At 32.9% G+C, this 21,112-nt stretch overlaps 1 protein-coding gene across 3 annotated transcripts in view; it reads right to left on the bottom strand.

Moving 5' to 3' along the window:
- LOC136035020 (peroxidasin-like) overlaps positions 1–21,112 on the bottom strand; it is a 326,937-nt gene that overhangs the window by 23,044 nt on the left and 282,781 nt on the right. For all 3 annotated transcript variants that reach the window (XM_065716607.1, XM_065716606.1, XM_065716608.1), the window contains 5 exons: positions 19,701–19,847; positions 11,221–11,454; positions 9,158–9,365; positions 5,643–5,917; positions 2,802–3,226 (listed from right to left, as the gene is read on the bottom strand). In XM_065716607.1, coding sequence (XP_065572679.1) covers positions 2,802–3,226; positions 5,643–5,917; positions 9,158–9,365; positions 11,221–11,454; positions 19,701–19,847 — 1,289 coding nt within the window. The remainder of the gene's footprint in view (positions 1–2,801; positions 3,227–5,642; positions 5,918–9,157; positions 9,366–11,220; positions 11,455–19,700; positions 19,848–21,112) is intronic.

Raw genomic sequence — 21,112 nt, 5'->3', positions numbered from 1 at the left:
ACGGCTATTTAAATATGTAAGACTGTTAGGGCAAAATTTCCTATGTTCAAATGTAGAAAGAAAAATTGCTAGTATGATTTGACTCCCAAATAAGTTTTTTCTTACAAAATGGATGTCCGAAATCAGGTACTATCCAAGTGCCGAGGCATTATTCTAGGCACAAGATTACCAAAGGGATGAACTATACTGTTAATTAAGTTGATGCAACCCTAGATGAAAGGCCATTACCATTTTTAACCCAGGAAAATTAGAATCATCAAAAAATTCCATTAAAAGCTGAAAGAAATCCTTAAAAGAAAATTCTTAAATAATCTTGTAGTCTCAAGTAACTCTAAAACACCGATTTTATTCTATGTTTCCTAGGAATTACCATATTTTACTCTATTTTACCAGCTCTACCTTATTTTACCAATTTGGCTAACATTACTTACCGAGTTTTTATTTTATGGTAATTTTATAACACTAATAGAGGGACCTAGCCGAATCGACTATTCCCGATTGGTTTTCCATTTGGCTTCCGAATTCTGCCAAACTGTTTTCAAATCAGCTACATTGACTGTAATTATTTGTAAGTTAAGGATACATTTGTTTCACCAGTTTTTGGTATCGATTCTTATTTTTAGGGAGTTTCCTTGGGAAAATAAAAAGTAAAGAATCAATCATGTGTAAAAAGGTTCACCCTCAAAATATAAACGCGGACAACTTCTTTACTTAGTCGATTTGGCGCCTGAAATGCTCGCTTAGAGTGGGGATTCGACAGTTTTAGCAAATATATATATATATATATATATATATATATATATATATATATATATATATATATATATATATATATATATATATATATATATATATAATAGCCGAGAAAACGAGAGCAATATCAGCCAACGGATCGAAAAGAATCAAAAAGGATAAAAGCAGATATTTCGGCAAGGACTAAGCAGTCCTTGCGCTAAGTAGTATTCAGTGCTAAGCAAAGAAAAGCTAACTTTTTGAAGTTAAGTCCGACAGAGCAAAAGAAACACTGAATCAAACAATGAAAAATCCTAGCCAGGCTAAATGAAAGACTATTTAGAAATTAGATTGGGCTAGAATTCTATTCTTAGCGATTGATTTAGCTTGTCTACTGATCTGATTTTTATTATGTTGATTCAAACTGAGGAAAAATGTTATTTGAATCTTTAAATTTTAGGTAATTTTATTGGGTTTATGGGAATATCTCCAATACCTCTATTTACAGCAAGGGTTCTATTCAGTATTTCATAAACTGTTAAGTGCTTCTCACGCTCTTTGGAATACTCTGATTGAATCGGCAAAAAAATTTCGTTCGTTTGGTGCCTTCAGAAGAAATATAAAGTCATTCTGATATATGGACAGCTAAATCTTTTTACTTTTTTAACGCCCCCGTCTGGTTGATGTCTCTTTGCCAGGTTGGGAAGGTGTGTTCGATTGTTCCTTGCGCATGGCACTTTGCTCCAATTCGGTTTTCGGCGGGTTTTCAGTGAAGGGTGGCTGCCTATTTTATTTCCTTTTATATGTGTTTTCTTTCCTGCAGTCTTACCATACAGCCTTGCAGGGGTAAGGGATGTTTTATTTGCTCTTATTGTTTTTATTGTTTGTTTATTGTATGCGAATAAATATCTACCAATCTATCTGTCTGTTTTAACAGATTAGGGAGTGAATGAAGGATAAAAGGATTTAAAGACGGAATAAATGTAAAGAAGAGGAGGGTTAAGGCCGAAGGTAAAAAGAGGAAAACCCAAGAGCTTGATTTTCAACAGACTTTTTGCCCTGGCAAAAGAGTAAGGAAGACTGATAAGGGAGGAAGAGCAAGGAAGAAACTCGTACGTCACCGAGAAAAAATGACCATCGTTGGACTGAAAAAAAAAAACAACTTTGAGATAATTTGTCATTTATAATTGAGATTGTCATTGTCATTGTCTTTGTCACTGAGATAATAATAAAAAAAATAATTTTTACTCCACTTTATTTATGTCTTTTTCAGTTTTACTTTAAATTTAGCCGAAAATATAGACCCATTTTTACCAAATGGGGATAATAGGTATATTTGGGAGTTTTTTCGAGAATAGCATATATTCTCTTGACCATCCTATGCGTAATTTAATCTATAACCCAGGAAATAAAGTTTAAAAAAATGAAGTTTAACAAGGTTTCAGGTTGACCCCAAAATAATTTGGACCTTTTTTTTAAATTCAAGTCTCTATAAATGGAATAAAAATAAATTTAAGCTTGTTTAAATTTTTATTTATTCTACTGGATAACGCTAGACTGCCAATAGCGCTTGTAGATTTTGAATTATAGTACTTCCAAATTCTACAGCCAAATTTTCTCTTCCGCTGACTTTTCTATTTTGGTTGGTTCTGGCTAGTTGCCTAGTCTTATGGGAATGCTAATTAAAAAAAAAGAAAAAATGTAAAAGTGTTGTTTTCTACGTGATTAGAAAAGCCTTGATTTTCTTTTGGATTTTTATTTTGGATTTTGCGTTATTTCTTGCGCGATGATTTTTTGCGTTATTTCTTTTTGAACTGTTGAAGGATCAACAAATTAGTATATTCCTTTTAAAGCACCGGTATCCTTAAGAGGAAGAAGTAAGAATAACTTTCTAGCAAAATTAAATGATCATATTTTACAATAAAACAATAATGGATGAACTAGTTTTTGGAATTCATCTCGGGGTAGCAAAGACAAAAAAGAGTAGCAAACATGAGCATCATTTTTGTCAAGTGTTTTTTTTAGAATCTTTGAATTAGCTTGATTGTCAATATTTATAATTAACTTACCTTCAAAACTGGATTTATAAGTCCATGACCCATCCTTAATGCAGAAGTTGCAAATACATTCGAAATGGAAGGATCAACTTTTGGACTATACCCTTTATACTCTCCTATGAGATCCATACCCTCTTTACCAACGATATGAGGCAGCCAGTGAGCATACGTAATGTGTTGCAGCATTCCACCAACAATTTTTCGCGATTCGTGATAAATGGTTTCTCCATCCCATTGAGGATTTATTTGCCTCAGCTCTGTGGCTATTCTATTATGCTCACGAAACCAAAGAGTATGCATAGCCAAAAGGCCAGTTTGCTCATTGGCACGAATATCCCCGGCAAGGAAGCAGTTTAAGTTGGATTCTCTTCTATCCCTCTTGCAGTCAACGTGATGAGACGCGGTGGCAAATGGAAGGAAGGGTTTACCCCCTGCTCCTAAAAGAGTGATTATTTGTAAGATGCATTAATTTGAAAAAACAATATTTATTTATGACAACATTTTTGCAGTGAAGGGAAAAAACTTGGGACTTGGAAACATTTACTGGAGCAATAATAGTTGTGGTTGGACACAATTTTCAATTTTCCCGCAATAAACATCCCAAAACATTTCGCGTTTTCATTTTCTTTTCCTTTCGCTGTCATAATAAAGAATATAAAACTATTTTTCAAATTTCTATATGCATTTTGAAAAGACAATATGGTCTAGAATCTTTTTACGATAATTATAACCAAATTAAAATTCATCCGGATTTTGTAATTTTGTTACTAAGATTATTATTAGTTTTGTAAAGAGAAGTAAGTTTATACCAATAAAGATATGTTTCTAACATCTTTATATGTTTAAATACCTTCAAAGAAATACTTAGTTTACTGTTTACAAAGTAAGAAGAAGGTACAAGTCAAAGCATCAAAAATAAATCAAGAAGACGAAAGGAAGACGAGGAATTAGACGAAAGAAACAGGAGAATTATGAGCTTTAATAAAAACAGACATTGAACTTCAAACATGGATAACCCTAGTTATGTCTAGTTTTGTTTTCTTGAACCGATGATTAGCGAGCAGAAGATCTAGGATATAGGGCTGGGGGGGGGGGGCTTTGGGATAAAAATTAAATTTGACCCTCTTTACCTGTACGTCTATATCAATTAACTATTATATGAAACTACATCCAGGTCAAGAGAGGGTATCAAACAGTTCGTGGTAATGAACTGCAAGTAAGGAGTGACCCGGCTCAGTAGTAACTAAAACTCTAAAAAACGGAATTTTAATAACAATAGATATATCAAAAGAATCGGCTTATTATGCTGATTTTAAATATATAAGTTTCATTAAGTTTAGTATAACCAATGACAGGCTACGGGCATGAGCGCCAGCAGGGGGCCTCCTGGAAAGTTGGGACTATAAAGTAATCATAAGGAAACCAAAGGAAAGAGAGTAGAATAGGGAAAACTATAGAAAAAATATGTGTTGTCCCATCCTTATCAATAACGAAAGTATAAGAGCATAACTATTGATAACATTCAGTAAAAGATTCAACATTTTATGGTGATCATAAACAAGCATTTGTTTATTAGTAGTTAGTACAGTTATTAGTACACCAGAAAGATCGTATAATTATAGAAAACACAAGAAAAACAACTTAATAAGGGACAAATTCGGTAAAAATATGCCGTCAACTTTTGCTTGCATTACAAGAGTACCCACGAGCTGATATGTGAAGCCACTATAATCAGAAATGTTTCCCCTGAATGGAATTCTGAGAATTTTAGTATTTTTCCCCCGAAAAGACACGTTTTTGTGTTTTGTTATCTTTTTGCATTCATCTAGTTGTAACTTTGAAAAGGATTTGATTTTTTTACAATTGTGAAGCATAAAAGCGTCAAATATATTTGTTTTTGGTATTCAAAGTTAAATTAAAAATATTTACTTAAAAATTTTTACCTGATTTTCTTAATTTTAGTTTTAATGTTTTACTTTGAACATGCTACATTTATAATGCGTTACTTTTATGAACACTGAGTCTGAAGGCATTAAACATTTTGGGGTTTGAAAACCAAGTTCAAAACTGTCGATATTGATAAAAAATATCCGTCAAAAGCTTCGGCATTGCTCAACAGAACTGAATGCTGGGAATTTATATCTTAGTTTTTGTAAGTATATTTTGTTGTTTATTTTTTGTAATTACTTATTTTTTTCATTTTTTATTTTTTTATTTTAATTGACATACTTTTTTCATTCCCTTTAGAAAAATTTTAGTCTCTAAACTTCATGAAATCAAGAAAAAACAAGTTTTTGTAATGCTAAAAGTTGGACTTTATCCCATTTTTTAAAACGACTTCTGAAACACAAGGATCGTTTACTTAGAACAATAGGAAGCTTTTTTAAAAGTACTAAAAGACCTTAGCGAACAAAGGGAGGTGTTGAGGAGATGGCAATCCCCTTCATACATGTAGTAATTTCTGTTCGTTTTAGATTTTAATGTTGCTCCTTACTTTCAGTTGAAAAAAACTTGTATCTTTTTTTTTTTAATTCCAGAAGGATTTACATAAACTGATATTTCAGAGGCACGATTTGAGGGGAAAATGTATGGGCATTGAGAAATAAAATCAAACAGTAACTGGATCCTGTCATGATCCAGTTTATGATCTATTTCAGGGATATAGTTTTTCAGTCAGAAAGATATAACATCACAGCTTTCGCTGCTGCTTCTTCCGCATGATTCCACCTGTTAGTCTTTCATTGTCGGGGATGTTTCAGTCTGGTAAAATTTCAGACATTCATGGAGGCTTTTGATTTTTTATTTGATGTACGAGCTAATGTAAAATTGAACAAATAAGCATAACTGACATACCTATCAGTCCAGATCTGAGGAGACCTCTGTCGGATGATGTATCCCTTATTGCTTGGGATTCTTCCTCAGTTGATCCATACACCATAGAGCCATCTATGAATGAGGTCAGCTGATTTATCTGCTCTCTTGGTAGCAATTTTGCGTAGACGGCCGAGGTTTCTCCAGAGCCACAAACTGCACTGTTTCTAGTAAATTCCATGCATCTTACAGACTTAATGCGAGGATCATCAGGAGAGATTTCAATTGGAAAACATGGATTACTCTTTTCACAGGATCTAAAAATATAAAAGGATTTAGTAGGAACGGACAAATTTTCCATTTCTAATCGTTCTTTAGAGTGATTTGTCAAAAAATAGATTTCGTTTTAAACATTTTATTTAAACACGTAGCTTCCTTTAAAACAAAGCCTTAAACAGGTGAATAGCATGATAACATGTTATTCAGATAAGAATAACATTCTTATCTGTTAAACCAAGCCTTAAATAGATAAGAATGTTATTCTTATCTGTTTATAAAAAGTAACGGAGTAGGATACGGAAGAATTTGTAAGGGGCACTTTCGTAGTTGCTGTAGTGGGCACCAGTATAATTTAATAGCACATCTTTGAAGATCTCCTATTTCCGATGGAAAATAAGGACTCTTCTCAGTTTTGGGGCACAAACGAGACAGCAATACTCGAAAATAGGCATGATAGGAGTTAATATCGCTCTTTGACGTTTGCTCAAGAACTGATTTTTCAAAACCTAAATTCTGTTCGGTTTGTGAGTGACATAATTTATATGTTTTTGTTGGGGTAATACTGGTTAATAGGTTCTATTGGTATACTACTGCTGCTACAAGTAATACCACTGCTGCCATTTCTAATGCTAAAAATCATCCCAGCACCAAATTGTTTGAGGCCAAAAAAGCAGCGAACGATAATCTTCCCTCCAGCCTATTAATAGCTTTACTCCTTATCCCCTCCCATGGAGTTTAATTTCTATTACTGAGGCTTGAGTTCTAATTCCTTTAAATCCATTGTTATGACTTCTCCCCATCCTGCTCGTGGAAAATATAATTCTCGTCTGGCCTCGGATGTGTTGCCAAAACGCAAAATTTTAGCAATTTATTTATTCGTAATTAGTCCATAAAACCTAACCCAACCCTCTTAACCTTTCTTTGGTAGTCTTTAATAATAGCTAATTTTACGTTAATATTCAAAGCATAGTAGACTACTGTGCTACTACTGTTAGTGGCAAAAGTTCTCAGAGATACAGAGAAAAATTAAATTTAAAAAAATAAGGCACAAAAGAAAAAAGAAAGAAATGAAGTTATAACATACTTTTTAATGTGGAATTCTAAGAATCTAGACTCTCTTTTTCTTTTATGTACAATATAAGCGAAGTTGTCTTTTGATGTAGTACAGTAGAATTTCGATTAATAAAATGAAAATGCAGACATATGTAACAGCGGGTGAAAGACAGTGAACAGAGAAAAGAAGGGGGATTTTTCATTGGTGGAATTTCCCACAGAGGGGAAGTTTTGCACAGGGGGAATTTTACTTGGGGAAATTCTTTGGGGGGAGGGATTTTTCTTGAATTTCTTTTCTTTTGAGAAGGCAGCAATGATTTAACGGTTTGACTACCAATAATTTGGAATTCAACAGTTTCGTTAACTTCACATACTTTTCGAATTCAAAATTACTATCGTTATTTACATGTCAGGAAAATTGCCTATTAGGAGTTGTACGAGAGAAATTTTCCCCCGAGATAATTCCATGGGGTGTGGGGATTTACATTTAAATAAATTTGATTTGCACAATTGATGTTCTTATTTATGAATTCATAGCATTGTCGTGTTTTTCGATTTGTGGACCTCATTTTCCAACGAAGAGAATTGTCAGGGGGAAGTTTTTGGGGAAGAAGGGGTAGTTTTCTGTGGAAAATTCTTCAAATGTCTTTTATTCAAAGATATGATAATTATTAACGTGCAGGAGAAATTTCTCGCAGGAAAGGGGAACTATCTGTCGGCAATTTTTCGTAGAGGGGAAGTTTTATGCACGGGGAAATTTTCATCGTTAAGTTTCTGGACGTGTTTTTCTTGTATTTGCTTTATTTTGAGATCTTAGCAACGCATAACAGGTAGGCTAGTGATAAATAAATCAAAATGCAGCGTAGATTAAGAAATTGTTAAACTCTAATAGAGATGAAACAAGTGGTTTTGATTACACTAAATTATAATACTGGGGGGGGGATTAAATTTTCAATACTTAGGGGGGGATGGGTAGATTTTTCAGTGGATAAAAAACCCTATACGCAATAAGTTTTATTGTAGTTGCACCGGTAGCCCTAAACCGTCCACTGAAACACCTAAAAATGGCGTTGCATCGAAAGTACACCAACGGAATGGATTTGGCCGCAAATAATATACAGGATAGTTTTACAACAGGTATAGTTGCATACTTTATTACCTTTATACTTTATATTCCAGACACATTTCTGTAGTATAAATGACATTACTATATGATCATAAATAATATTAATAATCAAATTTTTAATGAAAGGCTCAGAATCCATGAAAACAAGTTTCAGTTTCAGAACAAGGGCCATTTGTGGGACGACTAACGTACATGTCGTATTTTATTCTACGACATCTAGATTGGAATTGTAAATAGTGAAAATGTGTACAAATTCACAAGATACGGAGAGTTTTTAGGGCGTTTGTAACCCTGGATCCTATTGTGGGCTCCCTAATAATAAACCATGAAGTTTTTTCCTTGAGTATCTTAGTATCTTTTTGATATTTAAGAATAAATTTATATCTAAGAATAGGTTCCTACGTCTAAGAATATATTTTCATAGAGGCGAAAATATTAGGAAATGATCTGTTCAAAGATAATTTTATTTCAAAATGACCATCATCGGCAAAAAATGTTGAGTTTTTCGTAGCTTTTCTAAGTCCTAGAGAACTACGATATTACTGCTTAACTACTACTATTATTATTACTACTATTATTAATTGCTACTATTACTACTTAAAAGCATGTCTAAAATCTCATAGGAAGGAGGACTGGTTCTTAGCCTGTCTCCCTAATGAAAATAAATAATACAAATAAATAACAATAAATATCAAAGAGAGATAAAACTCCACGAAAAAATACTGAAAAAAGACTGAGGCCAGTAGAGAGGAAAGACTAAAATAATACAGATATTTCGCCTGTATCCAAACTAGGCGTCCTCAGTACGAGATAAAAAGAAAAAACACTAAACCAAAAACAAATAAAACAACCACCAATAATAATAAATACAATTGTCGCTACTGATCCACGTAGGGACAAGAAGCTATTAGAGTTACTTCAATGAGAACATCCTTACAAATAATGACAAATAATGAGAACAACTTACAAATAAATAAGACCTGCTTTGGTTATTTGATGGCCAATAAATAACTTTCCCATAGTCCTTTGGACCCCTCCCCCTAAATAAAAATCCTAGGTAGTCAATTGTTAACATCTATGATAAAAAAGAGATTCTTACGACCGACAATCAATGCGATTACTAAAACTCTCAAAGGCTATCCCAGGCACTGCCAGATCGAGGTCATGATCAATAAACTGACCCCATTGCATGAGCATATGAGTAAAGATCTCATCTTCTGTTATTTTTTCAGTCGTAATCACTTGAGTTGAAATTAAACGAGCATTTGGCTTAGGGAATCCATGGTACAGCCGATCTTTCGTCCAACCTAGGGAGAAATCATTTTATAGTCTATAAGATAATAACTATAGTTTAATAGGCTTAATCAAGTAGCATCTGAGGAGGGTAATCATTTAGGGAATGGATAGACTTCATAAATCAATCACAGAAAAGATGTAATTTCCCGACGATAGGTAAAAATAAGCCTTTTTTCAATTTCTGACTTGAAATTGGCTCTTAATCCTCTTCCCGTATTCCCAACCCCCCAAAATATAAACTATTACATCCAAGAAACTTTTCTTCACAGCTCTGTTATTAGAATTATCACATAGAGATAAATTCAACTGAACCAGTCTGCTCTAATCTTAGAAATAATGAAGTTACGCGTACTCCCCTCCCTCCCAATCTATTTAAAACCATCCTCTTTACATCCTCCCAAGAAGTTACAATTTACTTGAAACCCTTCCTTACGTTTTTCTCCCACCCCGTTTGAGAACACGTGCTTTTCGTTTGGCCCTAGATGGTTGGCTGAAAGGACAATCTTTGGCAGTCTGACATCATGAAATGAGCTTCATGTAGAATATTTGTTTTTAATCAAAAACACTATTAGCAATATATTTATAAATAATAGTGTGCTTGGGACCAAAGGTTTTAAGAACTTGAACAGAGGAAAGGAAAAAGTCTATAACCCAATTTGAACAAAATAGGAAGGGTGCTGCCGAAGAAGTTAGTTCTGTAAATTTGTTGCGTATACTGTGAAAAATCAGCTAGTTTTATTCCATTTCAATATACTCAGAGTACATTAATTTGAAGATTTATACAAGTAAGTAAACCTTTTTGTTTTTGCTCATGATTCCCAGGTTTCGTTCGAATTCTTTTGATTTTCAAAATAATTTCACTCACTATAACACTATAATACATTATACAACAGGAAAGAAAAATATCTAAAGAGGGTGCCTACACAGTGAGTTATATTCGAAAACCAAACCCTTAGAAGAAAAAATAAATAACACATAAAAGTAATGAAAAATAAATTATGAAAATACATATCATAAAAAAATAAGAAACCAAATTTAACTCAAAGTCCACATTCAAAATCAAATAATAATGTTAATACAAACAAACACCAGCACCGGCAAACATGACTATTAGACATAGTTTTAATTTATTTTTAGACAATTAAAACTGTAACGTCAGTATTATATGATTTTTATTTTGTAATCAGGGCTTGAAGTGCTGATAGTCAGAAATATATAACTGATTTTACTAGTTTTAAAAAAGAACTTTGAAAATTTGTGTATTATAAATGGCTTTTCAACATATCTTTCGATCCAATGGTTTTATATCTTAAACAACGTTACATGTTCGTTTATACATGAAAAATGGCAGAAAAGTTAGAAAAGTAGAATGGCAGAATGGCAGAAAGTAGAATGGAAAAATGGCAGAATTTAGGAAAAAGTAGTAATGAAGTTACTGCTATATATATTCAGTGATCTATGTTGTTAGGTTTTATCTTAATGATATTTCATTGCTCAGTTGTACAGCCTTTGAGACCCTGATGGCTACTAATTTTTAACTCCAAGCTTTTTTTTTTATTTTTAGAATAAAAGGTAATAGCTTCCGGAAGGTGTTCAAAAATTCGGTTAGAAGGGGGAGGGCTAAGACATAAAAAAAATTGTACTCTCAGCGAATGTTGGTAGTTACTACTACCATTAATAAGTTAAATATGCATATGCTTTGCCCAAAATCAGAATGATTATTTTATTCAGATGTCAAATTTCCAAAATCTCGAATACATAATTTTGTAAACGATATCAATTACGGGATTAAGCCCCCTAGCTATGAATTGAATACGTCACTGAATGCTGTTATTGTTATACACTTAATGGAATTTATTTTCTAACCTACTGGTTGATTGAATCCATCTTCGTATGCATTTGGTAGTAGTCTTTTAAACGCAGTATATGATGAGCCCCATAGCGGTTTTGCCATGTTGTTGCAGGTACCATCTATTGTTCTGTACTTTGAGTGGAAACACCATTCAGAACAATCTGGCTGAGATCGATGGGAGCTACATCCAGACAAGTTGGCTAAAAGCTCCAAATCTCGTCCGGTTAGAGACTCAATATAATTAAAACCTAAAATAAGAAAATTTAAATCGTAAATGATAAAAATATAAAGCCAATTACTAAGGGAGAGATAAAGATAGGAAGGGAAGGGTGAAGATAAAAAAAACGGTGACAAAAGCCTTTTTCTGGTAGCAGTGTTTTAAAGCCACCGCCGTTTTACGCCATCATATGTTTTCCTCCATCTTGTAATTCAGGTGGGTCAGATATAAACATAGACATAAGAACAGAAATAGACATATAAATAGAAATAGACATAGACAAAACATAGACATATACATAAATATAGACATAGACATAGACTAGCCTAACCTAACTTGTCTATTCTGACCCAGCTAATCCTCTTGATGATGCAAGATTTCCTGGGTGGCGGAAAACATGCGGTGGCGGAAAACCGTGGTGGCGTTAAAACACCCAATTCTTTTTTTCTGATTGAGAGAAAGAATTACCTGAAGTATTGACATCTATGAAGAGCTACGAACAAGTTCATTTTCCCGTTTCTAAGAGGAAGAGATGAAGTGAAGTCAGTTACTAGATATTAACTTCCTCTCATTGCGAATAAATACACGTTACCTGAATTAGTGCATCAATTACCATCTCCACTCACATTACAAGAATAAAACGAGATGGCTCAATAAGTTTACAGTATTCTAATGTTTTGCAAGTTATTTTGTGATTACCATCCATATCTCCAGGGGCTGTTTCTCCAGTTACCACCATTTTCTTCCCTCTTCTTCTTCTTTCTCTTTTTGAAAATTATCCCTTTTTTATTGCTGTTGTTTGTTTCTTTCCTGTTCGCATAGAGGTCTATCTCTCTGTCTGTCTTGTTACAAATTCATATGTATAAGTTGTACTTTCTAAATTCAATAAAATATCCATTTCATGTCATTTGTAAAGTCATATTTTCGGTTCGGACTTCGTTAAGATCTTCTGTTCAAGACTCAACGCGTGACGTGTGGCTGTTTTTTTTCTTGTTTTTGTTTTTTGTTTAATTCTACCTTAAAAACCAATAGAGGACCAAAATTGCAATTTAATAGGAAATTTTTTTATTTTTTTTTAACTCTCACCTCCGCCCCAGCCGGCGACATGATAATCATTTTACTTAAATTTACTGTAATTTTAAACGTCACTTACACTAAATTTAATTTTTCAACTACATTTTCTAATTTTGATTAGCCAAAGATAACTGAATAAAAACAGGATATACTACAACAAATTACCAAACAGCAAAAATATTCTTCCCGGTTTTGCAGGGGTACCCTTCTGTCATAAAGTAGTGCTTCCATTGCGGAAAAATATTGATAGTACTTGCACAAATCAATTCTATAAAATATTATTTTTAATCAACTATAAAACACAAGGGTATTTTATTTGTAAGATTTTGATTTTCCTTTGGGTAGGAAGTAATGTTAGCATTACTCAAATAAAATGCTTCATTTTCTATTAGACTCAAATTTAACTAATATCATTGATCTTATAATAAAACCTTATGTTGCTTAAAGAGTTATAATTCTTATGTTATCTGAGTTTTATCTTTGATTCTAGACTGCGTGCTTTATTTGTGAATACTGTAATGTCACATTTGATAAACACAATTATTACATATTCTATTTAGTTTGTCATGCCGAGCTGTCATAATTAAACATTACAATAAAGTGTGATTTTTCCAGTTTTCGCGATTTATTCCCTTCTTACTTCATATTAAATATAAAAAAACAACTTTTTTTTATCTGAAAGTAAGGAGCGACATTAAAACTTGAAACGAACAGAAACTACTCTGCAAATGAAAGGGGCTGTTCCCTCCTCAACGCCTGCTTTTTACGTTATAGTTTGACTCTTTCTCTCAACTCTACTTTTTAAAACAGTAAAAAACGTTAGCGTAAAGAGCGGGGCGTTGAGGAGGGAACAGAACTTTTCATTTCTGTTCGTTTTAAGTTTTAATGTTGCTCCTTACTTTCAATTAAAAAAACTTGTTTTTTTTTATTTAATTTCTGAACGTTTTTGAATTAATGCATGTTTTGCCTTTGGCTCTCTGCACATAAATAATTAAAAGGAAATTTGTAGATTAATTTATTTTTTAGGCTAAATGACATTCTCATAGTTTTGATCGGACGGTTTTGAGAAAAAAAGGAGCGGACGTAGGCCTAGTTACCCTCCAATTTTTGGTTACTTAAAAAGGCAACTACAACTTTTAATTTTACGAACTTTTTATTAGTAAAAATATACTTAACTTACAAACTAACTTACTTAAAGAGTTTCTAAATTCGTATATTTTTATTACGTATATGAGGGGGTTCGCCCCCTCGTCAATACCTCGTGCTTTACACTAAAGCTTAAATTTTGTCCCAATTCGTTAAGAATGACCCCTGCATCACAAAGGCCGTAGAATAAATAGTTGAAATCAATAAAATTACTTTAGCGTAAAGAGTGAAGTATTAGGAGGAGGTGAACCCCATCATGTGCGTAATAATTTACGTTCGTTTCAGGTTTTAATGCTGCTCCTTACTTTCAGTTGAAGAATTTTGATCCGATAACTTTGGGAAAAAATGAGCGTAGGAGGGGGCCTTGGTGCCCTCGAATTTTTTTGGTCACTTAAAAAGGGCACTAGAACTTTTTATTTCCGTTAGAATGAGCTCTCACACGATATTCTAGGACCCCTGGGTCGATACGATCATCCCTGGTAAAAAAAAATACAAATAAATAAACACGCATCCGTAATCTGTCTTGTGGCAAAAAATGCAAAATTCCACATTTTTGTAGATAGGAGCTTGAAACTTCTACCGTAGGGTTTTCTGATATGCTGAATCTGATGGTGTGATTTTCGTTAAGATTCTATTACCTTTAGGAGGTGTTTAACCCTATTTTCTTAAATAAGGCAAATTTTCTCAGGCTCGTAACTTTTGATGGGTAAGTCTAAACTTAATGAAACCTATATATTTAAAATCAGCATTAAAATGCAATTCTTTTGATGTAACAAATTGTTATGAAAATTTTGTTTTTTAGAGTTTCGGTTACTATTGAGCCGGGTCGCTCCTTACTACAGTTCGTTACCATGAACTGTTTGAAAAGAGCATGAATCTGAGCTCCCACCCCCCTAGGCTGAAAAAACTGATTTTAAACAGTGGGTAAATTTTATTCATTCCACAAATTTGTTTTTGTTTAATGACTATGATGAAACCGTTTTCACATCAAATAATGGGAATTTTGAAAAAAAAAAAAACAACATGACAGATAAAAGGTCGGCGCTGTAAAAAATAACCCATATTCTAAATCATCCAAAACTAGCAACTAAAACATTGCTTTGATTTTAAATAAAGATAGTTATACTTGTAGTAGCTAAAATTCAAGAAGCGCAGACCATTATAAAGTGAAAACACTCAAAAATTTTGAAATTCTGTATAGACAACATTTTCATTTTACCAAAGTAGCCCATTTCATCTGAAAGCTCCCATTGTTATTGTTTATAAATAAATATAATATCGTTTATAAGAGTATGTACTTCACTTCACTTTACTTCACTGTACTTCACTTTAACAAAGCTCGATTTTAAAAGCAAATCGAAGGAAATGAGTTGCTAAGCCTTCGTAGTTGGCTAGGTGACAGGAGCAAAATTTAACTTTAAAAGTTGATTTCACATAGTTTGAAAAAAAAACGATCTAAATGACTATTAGTTTTTTTTTTAAATAAAATTAATCTTCCTGGTTAAAAGTCACGAATGTATTTCTTATAAGAGATTCTTTTTTATCTTTCCCGTTAGTTTGATTAGCAGTGCACTTTTTGGTTTTGTTGTTAATCTTGAGACAAATGAAAATACACATCGAAGCACATGCAGTTTTCGATAAGGCACATATATGACATTCTAGCCTTTAGGGGTTTGAGGGGGTGGCGAAAACACTCTTATTTATGTTTGTTGTTTTAAGTTTGAAACGATTTTTCATTATAATGTCTATCTGTTTTAGGTCTCACTAATTCATTGGTAGTAAATTTAGTATTTTCAAGTTAGGCTTGATTTTAAGACATTATTTTAGCTCATTTAATTTGTTTATGTCACAATAAATCTTAAAAACGGGAAGCAAAAAGAAAGGGGAAGCGAAAGAGGTGAAGGAGATTCAGTTATTTAAAATGTCAATTATGTTAATCCTGCTCTTTCTGTCACTTAGAAATTAACAGTTTATTTAAAGCCACGTAAATTTATCATCAGTCATGTGAAGGATTAAATGAAAAAGACACAAAAAAAACAGCTACGGTAAAACTTAAAACGAACAGAGGATGTCCCAAACATGAAGTGGCTACCGATGCACTAAGTATGCACTCTATGCACTAAACTTTAAATTAATTATTTAACTAATTTAATATACTTTGTTGAGTTTATGGTAATTGCAACTATGTTTTGACTTCGGATGTGTAGCCTATGGACTGTATGTATACTTTGGAATGAATATGCCATAGCTCAGAAGTATAGCTTCTGAATTTAGGAGGTTTAATCCGGAGGATTTTAAGTTCTCAATTGATGGAATATTTCAGAACTTTCAATTAATACCATCTTAAACTTGTTTGGGCCAACATTGCTGTTCTTCAAAACTGAATGGTAGAAAATTGACGATATGTTGTAATTTTTTTTTTTTTACTAAAAAAAACAAAATTTTTAATTTTCGTTATAATGATTCCTCTTCCCATATTCTATAACTGATTTGTGTATACGACCCCAACCATTATGACACTGGCAAATAAAACAAACAAATAAATAAGCATGCATCCGTGACCATAATTTAGGGTGAAAAATGTAATATTCAGTGACTTTATAGATATGGTTTTTGAACCTCCATTAAAGAATTTTTAGAAATGTTGAATTCAGTGATGTAATTTTCATCAAGATCACCCCTTATTCAGGGGACGTCTTCTCCCTTTTCAAAAAATTATACTACTTTTATTATGCTTATAATTCTGATAGGTAACTTTAACCTCAAAAGAATTTGGAGGGCATATCTAGACTTAATTTTTACAATTAAATTGGCATAGAAGCAGACTATTTATATATATTGATCATTACTAAGCTTCCATTCTCTAGAGTTTTTGGTTTATGTTGACAATGGTTGAATCTCCATTACCATTCATTACCATAAAGTGTTTGACAATCTATGACTGTGACGAGTTTCATCTTTTTCTTAGGCCAGTAAGAGCAACCAAGCGGCTCCAGTTTTAATTTGATCATGGTCAGCAAGGTTTTCTTATACAACCACCATTGATGACTAAGTATTTCAGCATCACTGGTTTTCATGTTTCAAGTTTCGCTTTCTTGCGAAATTACTTTGCGTTGACGTGCAACTGGCACAGACGCCACCAACTGCCGCTTTGATCAATCACCACCACTGATACCATTATAAGCTAGATGTCAGATTTATATCCACCATTTATGTTGATTGATGTTGCCAGATTCGTAAAGCTCACACACTCTGCTCATATGCATTAAAATTAATGAAGACTCCAGATGCTCCAACTGGAGTTCATTCTTTCGCCTTGGGGTGTATTTGCGCTTTTACGACTCAGTAAGCTAGGCCACACATAGTAAATGAGGCGTGTGATATATATATATATATATATATATATATATATATATATATATATATATATATATATATATATATATATATATATATATATATATATATATAGACACGACTGCCTGTCCATGGATTATTCTTTATGGTTGATTGTGTATGGCTATGCTGTTTGACCTATGTGATTGTATGGATGAGTAGGCTTAAGGCCTCATTCAAGTGCTGATCTATATTAATCACTAATATAGGAAAACAGTCTTCCTTTTCTCCTTCTGTCTTCCCCTTTTTTTTAATGTGTTTTTGCTGTTGCATTGGTGATTTCTCTTTATATATATATGTATATATATATATATATATATATATATATATATATATATATATATATATATATATATATATATATATATATATATATATATATATATATATATATATATATATATATATATATATATATATATATATATATATATATATATATATATATATATAAATAAGTAAATGTAAATTATTTGTTATAAATGTATGTATTGAAATTATTGGGTTAGTTCTATGATATACCCCCTACCGCTCAAGGTGTGAAGCTAGGTTAATTATAATAAAATATATATAAGTATGATAAAGATATAATATCTTAGATACAAACTTGCGCTATACATTTGCACAATAGGGGGAGGGGTGAAGTATGGCGGGTCTGTATGCAAAATTTGTCAGCTACAATTATTCTGATATTATGAAGTGAGATTTGTTTCTTTACTAAACACTTTCCAAACAATTTACCTCCTCCCCCTAATGTGCGAATATATAGCCCAAACTATATATTTTCCATCTATTCTGTTACTTCTCTTTCTCTTTTCTCATGCTAAGTTGAAAGAAACTAACTAGAAGAACCTGTTTAAACTGTGTCAATGCATGAACAACTTGAGCGGTAAGGGGTATATTATACAAGTGCCACTATTGGCACTCTATTAACATTGAAAGGATTATTTTCTTTTCCACGGATTTTCCAGGAATAATGAAGAAATTTTTAGTTTTGATCTACCCGGATACCATCCGGTTGATACCCGGTTTTGATACCACCCGGGATTCAGATTATTCACTCTGTGTTCACAATATTTTCTTTCTCTTTTGTTAAGATTACTCCGTATATGAAAGGGGCTTTTCCTCCTCGACACCCCGCTCCTTACGCTAAAATTTTTAATTGTTTTAAAAAGTAGAGTTGCGAGAAAGAATCAAACTTTAGCGCAAGGAGCGGGGTGTCGAGGAGGAAAAGCCCCTTTCATATACGGAGTAATTTCTGTTCGTTTTAAGTTTTAATGTCGCTCCTTACTTTCATTTAAAAAAACTTGTTTGTTTTTATTTAATTTCTAAAAGTTTTTGAATTAATGCATGTCTGATTTTGGCTCTCCGTACATAAATTACTAAAATGAAATTTGCATATTAATTCTTTTTTTGGCTAAATGGCTTTCTCTTAGTTTTGATCAGACGATTTTGAGAAATAAGGGGTGGGGAAGGAGGTCTAGTTGCCCTCCAATTTTTCGGTTACTCAAAAAGGCAACTAGATCTTTTAATTTTTAACGAACGTTTTTATTAGTAAAAAAAAACGTAACTTAAGAATTAACTTACGTAACAATCGTACATAACTTACGTAACTTACATTACGTTTTATCCCAATTCTTTAAGAATGACCCCTGAATCAGAAAGGCCGTAGAATAAATAGTTGAAATTATTTAAAAAAATTTTAGCATAAAGAGCGAAGTATTTATCTCCTCCTAAATACCTCACTCTTTATGCTAAAGTATTTTTAGAACCCTTCATATGCGTAATAATCTCTGTTCGTTTTAAGTTTTAATGCTTCTCCTTACTTTCAATTGAAAAAACTTTCTCATGTTTATATTTTCATTTTTTTTTATAGTAATGCTAGAAAGTCCTGCGCCCCCTCCCCTGAACCCCACACCCGAACCAAAAAAATCCCCATGATAACGTCGATACACTTCCCAGTAACCATTACTGTATGTAAACATTGGTCAAAGTTTGTAACTTGCAGCCCCTCCCCCAGGGACTGTGGGGGGTAAGTCATCCCCAAAGACATAGTTATTATGATTTTCGACTATGCGGAACAAAATAGCTATCTCAAAATTTTGATCCGTTGACTTTGGGAAAAAAATGAGCGTGGGAGGGGGTCTAGGTGCCCTCCAATTTTTTTGGTCACTTAAAAGGGCACTAGAACTTTTCATTTCCGTTAGAATGAGCCCTCTTGCAACACTCTAGGACCACTTGGTCGATACGATGACCCCTGGGAAAAAAAACAAACAAAAAAACAAATAAACACGCACCCGTGATTTGTCTTCTGGCAAAAAATACGAAATTCCACATTTTTTGTAGTTTGGACTTTGGAATTTTTTCTATAGGGTTCTCTGATACGCTGAATGCGACGGTGTAATTTTCGTTAAGATCCTATGACTTTTAGGGGGTGTTACCCCCTATTTTCCAAAATAAGGCAAATTTTCTCAGGCTCGTAACTTTTGATGACAAAGACTAAATTTGATGAAATTTATATATTTAAAATCAGCATAAAAATTTGATTCCTTTGATATATCCTTTAGTATCGAAATTCCGTTTCTTAGTGTTTCGTTTACTATTGAGCCGGGTCGCTCCTTACTACAGTTTGTTACCACGAACTGTTTGATCAAACATTACCTGTTGTACTGAAACTAATATTTCCTACTCGCTTGATGTGGTTTAAAACGTTATTAACAGCTGTGTCATATACTTCTGCTGAAAATGCAATAGCGCGAGCATTGGCGTTCGGAAATCGATTAGCTCGTAGGTTATCGCCATGGCTTCCTGGAAAAAATTACAATTGGAGTCACACAAAAAAAAAAATCAAATAACTAAGAATTCAACCAAATCCTGCTTGTTGATAAACAAAATAAAGTTTCAATCCTCCTTGTTGATAAACAAAATAAAGTTTCAATCCTGCTTGTTGATAAACAAAATAAAGTTTCAATCCTGCTTGTTGATAAACAAAATAAAGTTTCAATCCTCCTTGTTGATAAACAAAATAAAGTTTCAATCCTGCTTGTTGATAAACAAAATAAAGTTTCAATCCTACTTGTTGATTAAATAAAAAACACTAATTTTTTTAGCTGAAAGTAAGGAGCGACATTAAAACTTAAAACGAACAGAAATTACTCCGTATATGAAATGGGTTGTCCCCTCCGCAATCCCTCACTCTTTACGCCAAAGCTTTTAATTGTTTTAAAAAGTAGAATTGTGGCAAAGAGTCAAACTTCAGCGTAAAGAGCGAGGGATTGCGGAGGGGACAACCCATTTCATATACGGAGTAATTTCTGTTCGTTTTAAGTTTTAATGTCGCTCCTTACTTTCAGCTAAAAAAATTAGTGTTTTTTATTTAATTTCTGAACGTTTTTGAATTAATGCATGTTTGGTTTTGGCTCTCCGCACATAAATTATTAAAATGAAACTTGTATATTAATTCTTTTTTTGGCTAAATGGCTTTCTCTTAGTTTTGATCAGACGATTTTGAGAAATAAGGGGTGGAGAAGGAGGCCTAGTTGCCCTCCAATTTTCGGTTACTTAAAAAGGCAACTAGAACTTTTAGTTTTTAATGAACGTTTTTATTAGTAAAAAATACACGTAACTTAAGAATTAACTTACGTAACAAACTTTCATATCCTTATATTTTTATTATGTATACGAGGGGGTTTGTACCCTCGTTAATACCTCGCTCTTTACACTAAATCGTAAGTTTTGTCCCAATTCTTTAAGAATGACCCCTGAATCAGAAAGGCCGTAGAATAAATAGTTGAAATTACTAAAAATACTTTAGCATAAAGAGTAGTGTATTTATCTCCTCCTAAATACCTCGCTCTTTATGCTAAAGTATTTTTAGAACCCCTCATATGCGTAATTATCTCTGTTTGTTTTAAGTTTCAATGCTACTTCTTCCTTTCATTTGAAAAAGCGTTTTCATGTTTATTTTTCATTGTTTTCTTATAGTAATGCTAGAGAACCCTGCGCCCTTTTCATTGAATTTCTCTTCCCCCATGACAGATTCTTCCAAGGAAAGATCCTCCAACATAGCCCCC

The sequence above is a fragment of the Artemia franciscana genome, chromosome 13 (assembly GCF_032884065.1).
Source record: "Artemia franciscana chromosome 13, ASM3288406v1, whole genome shotgun sequence".
Classification (NCBI taxonomy): domain Eukaryota; kingdom Metazoa; phylum Arthropoda; class Branchiopoda; order Anostraca; family Artemiidae; genus Artemia; species Artemia franciscana.
Note: the sequence above shows the minus strand (reverse complement) of the source record. Positions and strands in the feature narration are given on the sequence as shown.